Genomic DNA, 9,445 nt, shown 5'->3' with positions numbered 1-9,445 from the left:
CCTCGCTCTAGGCTGCGTTGGGCGTTTTTCGAGGACGTTCGTGATGGCGGTGCCTTTACTAGAACTGGGCTGACGGAGCCCGTGGCAGGGAAAATAGGCGAGACCGTCAGAAAACCGAGAAAAGACAAGACAGTGAGTGGCCCCGCCCTATGTCGAACCGTTAAAGCCGCGAAAAGGCTTCTGGGTTCTTAGCAGCAGTGTCAAGAACCGCAGCCGGTTTGAAAAGCAACTCTACTATTTGGGGCAGCCTTCCCTCCGTTTTGCTACCGATAACCAACTTGAAGAAATAAAGTTTGTTACTAATTTCATGCTTCCATGTCCAAAGGATACGACATGTTTTGCTGTTGTTTGTCTGGGTTTAGTTTTGTTTTGTTGGGGGGGGGGGTATTTCTCTTTCTTAAGCGGGCCTCACTGTAGCCTTGGCAGGCCTGAAACTCAGAAATGCGCCTGGTTTTGCCTGCGTGCTGGGATTAAAGGCGTGTGACACCACGCCAGGCTCAAGAACGTTACTGACTTTAATTTCATTTAGGTGATGAGGCCTTTTCTCTTGCTTTCCTCTTACCGGTGAAAGTGATATGCTTGCCGGCACAGATTCCAAATGACCAGCAGGTCCCAAGGGCATGCAAGTGTTAGTGTTGCCCAGGTCAATAATTCTAGGAAACCCTAACCGTAGGGAAAGATCACCAAGGAACAGAGATCAAGAGATACAATGTTTGCGCCCCACTCACTCCCAGGTCCTCTTTGTGTAAAAATCAAGCTGGGTCTGATGTCCCCTTCACTCTCCTGCCCACTCCATGGTGTCTCTATTCCCAGGCTTCTGTCACAGCGTTCAACTCAGTACTGGTGTTCACACAATCCCAGACCACAGATCTGTGAGTGGCCTCACTCTGTGTGCCCAGAGCCCACTGTACCCACCCCTGGCGTGGGAATTAGCAATCCCTCTTGAAGATCTGGTGCTCAGAATTTTACCCCAGAAGTCCTGTGGGACTTGTACGTCTGTATGTGAATGAGGGGCCTCCGGAGGTAGCTTAGCAGGTAGAAGAGACTGCTGCCGGCCCTGAATTCGATCCTGGGACACCCCCCACCCCATGGAAAGAGAGAACTGACTCCTGCAAGTTGTCCTCTGACTGCCCCAAATGCACCAAGGCACGGGCACAAAACACTAGTTTAGAAGCAGTGAGCTATCCCAGGATCTGCTAACGGATGAACCAAAACTGCCAGTACAGTGTGGAAAGTTCCACCAGCTCCACGTGGAAATTTTCTTAGTTCAAGACCTCTGTTAAGTCATAGCCCAGCTCCAGCATCTAATAGCTTTTTTTTTAATTTTTTTATATTAGTTACAGTTTATCTACTTTGTATCCCAGTTGTAGCCCCCTCCCTCATTCCCTCCCAATCCCACCCCTAATAGCTTTTCACTTAACACTGAGCACAGTGTTTTTTTACCACTCTCTGAAGTGAAGCCAACACCTCTCAGTCTGCCCTCTCTCCCACTCTGGTGGAGGCTGAACTTAGATCCTTGTGCTTATGCTAGACAGTGCACTGCCTCCCAGCTGTATCCTCCTCAGCCCTCTTTTGCCTTGCTGTTTTAAATTGGCCAAGTTGAACTCCCATGATAACTCAGGCAGTCATTGCACTTGTGAACTTCTGGGATCAGCTTCCCACCTGTTCTACCAGGCCTAGCAAGCTTTGTCTATAAAATATAGGTGATATAGAGCAGGATGTAAATGATGCATCCCTTTTAATCCCAACACTCAGCAGGAGGTGGGAGGAAGATCTCTGAGTTTAAAGCCAGCCTGGTCTACACAGAATTGCAGATGGTAGGCCCACAGGCCTTTAACCTCAGCATTAGGAGGCAGAGGGAGGAGGGTTTGAGTTGCAAACCAGGCGGGTCTACATAAAGGGTTCTTTACATGTTTGTGTTTTGCCGACAGAGTCCTCACCAAGTTCTCACTGTGAAGAAAAAAAAGTCCCTCATGCTCTAGCAAGCAGAAAGAAAAAGGAGCATTTTGAAATGCACTCAGCATCCTGTCTTTAAGGATCTGCCTAGGCTGCTTTTAGTGGTGCACACCTTTAGCCCCAGCACCCAGGTGCATAAGCAGGTGGATCTGTGTGAGTCTACATAGTTCCTGCACAGCCTGGGCTACATAATGAGAGCCTGTCTCAAAAATGAGGCTGAGCATGGTGGCACACACCACTGGGGAAGCAGAGGCAGGAAGATCTCTGTGAGTTGAAGGCTAGCCTGGGATACATAACAACAAAATCCAGGACTTGCAGAGGTGTAGTTCCCAATAAATAAATAAATAAATAAATAAATAAATAAATAATTTTTTATAATTTATGTTTTTCCTTTTTGAGATTTTTTCCTCTCATATAGTACATTGCTACTGCAATTTGCCCTCTCTCCAGTCCATTAAGGAAAAAAAAATCTAATTTAAAAAATAAGAGCCAGCCCATGCTTTTAATCCCAATACTGAGGAGGCAGAGGCAGCCAGATTGATGTGAGTTCAAGGCCAACCTGGTCTACAAATCAAGCCAGGACAGCCAGGGCTACACAGAGAAACCCTGTCTCAAAATAAGTGTGTGTGTGTGTGTGTGTGTGTGTGTGTGCTTGTGCATGCAGGCTTGCACATGCCACAGTGTAAGGCTAGAGGTCAGAGGACAACTTTAGGGTACTCTTTCTACCATGAGATCCAAAGATTGAACACAGGATCATCCAGCTTAGAGGCAAGCCCCTTTACCACTGAGCTATCTCGCTCTTAAAGGAAACTTTGTTTTGTTTTGTTGGTTTTGGGTTTTTTGTTGTTGTTGTTGTTTGGTTTTTGGGTTTTTTTTTTTTTTCTTTGATATAGGATTTTTCACTGTAACCCTGGCTATTTTGTAACTGGCTCTGTAGACCAAGCTGGCCTAGAACTCACAAAAATCCCCATCTCTGCCTTCCAAGTGCTGGGATTAAAGATATGCACCACTATGCCTGGAACCAGGGAACTTTTTAAATCAAAACTTGAGTTTTACCAAAGCCTAAACAAGTATGGAAAGCCCACTTTGGACCCCTCTAGCCTTCCTCTATTGTCTAAAGTGGCAAAAATATTAGACACTTTAAGGTCGCTGTCCAGTGATTACAAGGTCAACAGGAAACTGGGAAGTCCAGCTAAGGAGATGGTCAGTCAATATTGTTCTTGTGCATAAGGCTAAGGGCCTGAGTCCTGATCTCCAGCACCGATGCAGAACACTGGGCTCCACACCAGTAGTCCCAGAATTGGGAAGGCAGGGACAGTTATGATTCGCTGCCCAGATAGCTAAGTCGATGAACCTTCAGATTCAGTGAGAGACCCTGTCTCAATGGGGTTGGGGGAAGGGGCAGTGGGGATGGAGTAGGGGGGCAGATCTCTCAGAGTTCAAGGCCAACCTGGTCTACAAAGTGAGTTCCAGGACAGCCAGGGTTATATAGAGAAACTAATGTCAACCTCTGGCTTTCCCATGCATACGCACACAAACAAAATGGGCAGCAACCTAATAATAATTACAAAACAGTTCTCCCCTGCCGTCCAGTCTTACCGACAAACCATAATACTTCTGTGTAATAACAGGATTACAGCTGAGAAGAGTGAAAGCTTCCAACCATGTGTAAGGAGTGTCAGGACAGGCTTGTTGCTCTCACGCACAGCTCTTTGCAGAATAGTAAATAAACCTGAAGAAAGTGTGGAAAAACAAAGCTGGAAGGGGCGACCCAAATCACGGACCTCAGAAGAGACACCGGCGATGGACATCTCTGATGCCTCACCATAGAGAGAGAACCTGAGCCTTAAGTGGTCTGTTCAAGTTCGAAAACCAACAAGAGAAGAAAAAAAACTATAGCATCAGAAACAGGTATTCATGGTGGAATTTTGAGACTTCAAATTGAGAATTTAAAATAACTGATAAGTAGGCCAAGCATAGAGGCATACTTTTAATCCCAGCACTTGGGAGACAGAGGCAGGTGGATCTCTGTGAGTTCGAGGCCAGCATGGTCTACTAAGTGTATTCCAGGACAGCTGGGGCAACACAGATAAACCCCATCTCAAAACAAACAAAATTACAAAAATAAAGATGCTTTCATTGGGCTCATCAGTAGACTTGGCATGCCTAAGGAAAGAACCAGTTAGCTTGCAAATATATTCACAGAAATTCCCAAACTGAAGGGGAAAAAAATGAAAAAACAGAATATCCACACAGAATTAAACCAAATCCATGCTGTAATAACAAAATAATTAGGAAGTGACTCATTTTTAATACTATCTTTATTCTTAATATAACTTAAGAGTTTCTGAGTTTTGAAAACTTCATTCCATTTTTGGTTCTAGGTTGGAGCCCAAGGCCTTGTACATTGCTAGGAAAACATTCTCCCACTGAGTTATATTCTCAGATCTCAATAATTTAAATTTAATGATGACTTAGCCAGCTTGAAAAATTAATGAAAAAGAAATTTTGGTTTTTTGAGACTGGGCCTCAGTACATAGCCCTAGTTGTCCTGGAACTCACTATGTAAACCAGGCTGGCCTCTAACTCAGAAAGAGCCTTCTGCCTCTGCCTCGGGTGCTGGGATTAAAGGCATGGGCTACCATAAGGGGTCAAAATTAATGTAAAATTAACCCATCCTCACATCACCGATGAAACAATCACTGGAAGAATTCTATTGAGACTCAAGTTCTGTTTGTTAGCTGGACATGATGAGTCATGCCTCTAAGCACAGCAGACTGTGCTTAGAGGAGACTGAGGCAGAAGAATAAAGTGTTTGAAGCTAAGCCTGGCATAAAATTCATTCCTTTAATCCCAGTACTCGGGAGGCTGAGGCAGGTAGATCTCTGAGTTTGAGGCCAGCCTGGTCTAAAGAGTGAGTCCAGGACAGCCAGGGCTACACAGAGAAACCCTGTCTGGAATCCCCCACCCCCCCAAAAAAAAAAAACAAGGTAATAATACTTGATGCCTCAAGCTTCCTGGAATTATTTAGCCTCTCAATTCCAATTCCCTGGTGAACCCATAAATCTTGTGCCTCACTGGACAAAGGAAATGTCAGTCATGGTAATTCAGAGAATCACCATGGTTACTAGAACCTAGCACTCCAGTGTAAACATCCTGAAGAGGAGGTGCTGCATGGCTTTCTTCAGCTTATATCTACTAGGATATCAATATCCCTTTCAGTGTAAGAAAAGAACCACAACTGAAGAAACAAGTAAGGAGAATTTCACACAGTGGGTCAGAGGGCCATACCTTGCCTAGCTACATCTTAGCCACTTGCTATTGTCTCTTTTCCTAGCGGCCTTAGAGATGTATATTTCATTATCAGCTATTATCATAGTTAATTTTACTTAGCAGGGACCCTAGCCATTCATCTTCACTTCCTGTATTTGAGATACATTGTTTGAGCCAGGCAGTGGTGGGGCACACCTTTAACCCCAGCACTCAGGAGGCAGAGGCAGGTGAATCTCTGAGTTCAAGACCAGCCTGGTCTACAGCGTAGTTCCAGGACAACCAGGGCTACACAAAGAAACCCTGTCTCAAACAACAAAGATGCATAGTTTAAGCAAATAATCTAATTCATTTAGCCAGCATTAAGCAGCAACTAGCCATGTGCCTATGCTTTATGTTGGTGGCAGATGGTACAAAGATAGCTACAAGGCCTTTACTGTGCGGAGTAGCCAACTGAAGAGGAAGATAAAGTCCTACAGAATTTGTAATATAGTATATGATTAAGTATGGACTGCTAAACTCAAGGGAGTAAATGCCTGACACTGTAGGTTTGGAAAACAAATGGTGGGACTCTGTAGAGAGGACTTCAGACAGGCAACGTCTCCAGAGCCAGGCAGGAAATGACAACTGAAGAGCGCATCAGGCAAACAAGCCAGGAATTAGCTCTGGAAATTAAGTAAATTCCAAGACCTTAAACATTTAGGAAGCAGGCCTTGAAAACAAGGCCAAGGCCAAATAAGTGAGCATGCTGCTGACCTTAAGAAACATTTTAATTTCACTGGGAAATGCTGAAGAATCTGAGCATATATTTGATCTGTATTATATTCACAATGTCCAGCCATGCCTTATACGCTTAATATTTCTAGGCTGAATGAATGAATAAATGGTTTTGAATGACTACAAAATCTGAAGTCAGGGCCAGTTCATAGGAGATTACATTTGATTTGGGTCTTAATAATTGAAAGCATTGAAATGGAGGAAATATTCTAACAGAATGGAAATGCAGGTGAAGGAAATTATGAAATTTTAGGGTTGGGGAAGAGGTGAGGACTGACAGACGGCTCCACTGGGTACTCACCCAGTCTCCTCTTTCTAATTCCACCAAAGTTTCTGTTTCTCTATCCAGCTTCTGGGTCAGATGAAGAGTTCCCAGCAGACCCCAGGAACCCTTTCATAGTCTTCCAGCATCCCTGGCCCCAATACCGCACTGCACCAGGTTTCAGCATTATGTGATGAAACTAGTCTTGTTTTCAAATAAAAGAGTCTTCTCTGCCCTCTCGTAGAAAGCACATCCTTTAGAAAACCTACAAATTACCCTCATACCAGGCCAGTAGTAGCTTCTCCTGGCTACTTCAACCTACTTGCCCCTGTTCTATGGACTACCTCACCAGAAACAAAAATGCTCCTGGCCTGAGGTTTTCCTACCCAGTTCACATCTCACAAATTCTGCTGAGGGCTGGAAATGCAGCTCAGTGGTGAAGGAGTTACTAGAATGTGCAAAGCCCTATATTCCATCCCTAATGCCCACCCAAAAATAAAATAAATTACAAACAAAACTGGCGAACAAAGGCTTGGAGTCAACTCAGAGGCACAACATTCATTTCTCATTAATATTTTTGTGGCATAACCATAGATTTTACTTTGTAAAAACCAGAGTCCTTGTGCTGCCTAGTTTTATATCAACTTGACACAAACTAGAGTTTTCTAAAAGGAAAAAAATCTCAATTGAGAAAATGCCTTCATAAGATCCAGCTGTAAGGCATTTTCATAATTAGTGATAGATGGGCAAGAAGAGCCCAGCCCATTGTGGGTGGTACCATCCCTGGGCTGGAGAAATGGCTCAGTGGATAAGAGCACTTGGTTGTTCTTCCAAGAGACCTGGGTTCAATTCCCAGCACCCACATGGCAGCTCACAACTGTCTGTAACTCCAGATACAAGGGATTTGGCACCTTCACACAAACATACATGCAGACAAAACACCAATGTACACACACACACACACACACACCACATAAAATCAGGCTGAGTAAACCATGAGGAGCAAGCATGTAAGCAGCATCCCTCTGTAGTCCCTCTATGGCCTCTGCATCAGCTCCTGCCTCCATATTCCTGCTCTGAATTACTGCCCTGACTTCCTCCAATAATGAACTAGGATGTGGAAGTGTAAGCCAAATAAACCCTTTCCTCTCCAAGTTGCCTTGGTCATGGTGTTTCATCACAGCCATAGTCACCCTGACAAAGACAGTCCATGAGAGAGCACACAGAAGTGTCCTGCTAGCATCTGCTCACTCTGGTGTTGTAGCATCAGAGGCTGGAGCTTTGGCCAAATTGGTGACCTAGAAGGAACTCAAGGCTAAAGACTGGACTTCAAACGTATCACTCCAGCCCCCTGCTTTCTTGCCCCAGCTCCAATTTTATGCATTCCAGGGCCCCCCTTAAGGTATGGACAGCCTGGGGTGAGGAGGTGGCTAACTGTACTAAAATATCCGCTGCAAAAGCACATGGACCTGAGTTTGCACCCTCAGCATCTCTGTAATTAGATGAGGCAGAGCATGACTGTAAACCAACGCCGGGGCATACGGAGTCAGCCAGATCTGCAAGGCTCACCAGCCAGCCCTAACTGAAATGCTGGTGTCCAGGCTCATTGAGAGACAGGGTCTCAAAAAAATTCCAAGGTGGAGGGGCTGGAGAGATGGTTCAGTGGATGCCCTTCCAGAGGACCCAAGTTCAATTTCCAGCACCCACATGTCAGATCACAACCATCTGAAACTCCAGTTCCAGTGGATCCAACACCCTCTTAGTCTCTTCAGATGCCAGACACACAAAAGCTGAATAAACATATATGCAAGTACAGCATTAATACACATAAAGAATAAATTATATTTAAAAAATTAAGGTGGAGAACAATAAAAAAAGAAACCTAAAGCTGACCTCTGGCTTTCACACACACACACACACACACACACATACAAATACACAAATTGCACACCTATGCATATACCACATACAACAGACAGATGGACCTATGAAACCAGGTGTCGTGGCTCAAACCTGTAATCCCAGAACATAGAGTCTAGGCTGAGGGATTGCCATAAATTCATGGCCAGTCTGGGCTACAAAGTGAGGCTTGGCAAACAGACTGACCCTATCTCAAACAAACAAAAGATAAACAAATTATTCTTCATTTTTTTTAGTTTTTATTTTATGTGTATGAGTGTTTTATATTTATGGGTCTGTGTGCTCAGAGGTCAGAAAGCATCGCTGGATCCTCTAAAACAGGAGCTAGACAGTTGGCAGTTACCAGGTAGGTGCTAGGAAGTGAAGCCAGATCCTCTGCAAGAGCATCTAAGGAGCACTTAATAAGTGTTTTATGAGCATGAGTTATATGTATGAGCCTAGAATCACTTTCTACATACAGCTTCTCCAGATGTAGAATTCTAGGTTGGGAATTTTGAAGGGGTAACTTTACTGTACTCTAGTGTTTAGTTAGAAGCCTTTCTGAAACTTTGCTTTCTGTTCCCTAGTGTTCTGAAATACTGATGCACTGTAGTGCAGCTCTGTTTTCATGCCCTGGGACGGACACCCATGGTTCTCCCATCCTAAAAATCCATGCCCCTCCCGAGGAATTTTGTTTCTTCTTTATTAATTGTTTCCTCAGTCCTATCTTTTTCAAGTTCTCATTTATGAGCTATAAAACCTGCTGAGTTGATCATCCAGCTCATTAAATCTTTCTATATTTTTTATTATTACTCATTGTCAGGCTTTCTCAATATTGTCACTCAACTGTCAATGTCTATCACTGTGTAACAACTTAGCTAAAACATACAGACTTAAACCTACAAATACATCTTTCCACAGTTTCAGAGTCTGGATCCAGGGGCAGGATCTGGATCCAGGATCAGGGTGTCTTTTATGGCTGCAGGCAGGATATCAGGAACTGCAGTCATGTGCACCCAGAGTTGGGGCCAGGCAGCAGGAGCTATTTCTAAGATGTCTAGAGGACAAAGCCTCTCTAGCAATTAACAAGACAACTCAGTTTCTCTTCATATGGCCCTCTCCATAGGCTGCCTAAGTATTTCTACACAGCAGGTAACTTTCCTTCTATATGTGAGTGGGCAAGAAGGAGGGGAGGGAGTTGAGATAGATAGATGAGAGATATAGATAGATGATAGATAGATAGATAGATAGATAGATAGATAGATAGATAGATAGATAGAT

General features: G+C 44.1%; 1 protein-coding gene across 1 annotated transcript in view; it reads left to right on the top strand.

Moving 5' to 3' along the window:
* The first annotated feature begins 5,130 nt into the window (after window positions 1-5,130).
* Window positions 5,131-9,445, top strand: part of Tex49 (testis expressed 49) — an 18,284-nt gene continuing 13,969 nt past the window's right edge. The window contains exon 1 of the mRNA XM_055626894.1: window positions 5,131-5,209. Coding sequence (XP_055482869.1) covers window positions 5,131-5,209 — 79 coding nt within the window. The remainder of the gene's footprint in view (window positions 5,210-9,445) is intronic.

The sequence above is a fragment of the Psammomys obesus genome, unplaced genomic scaffold, assembly GCF_907164565.1.
Source record: "Psammomys obesus unplaced genomic scaffold, mPsaObe1.curated_primary_1811, whole genome shotgun sequence".
Taxonomy (NCBI): domain Eukaryota; kingdom Metazoa; phylum Chordata; class Mammalia; order Rodentia; family Muridae; genus Psammomys; species Psammomys obesus.
The sequence above is the reverse complement of the archived record's forward strand: the minus strand, read 5'-3'. Positions and strand labels throughout refer to the sequence as shown.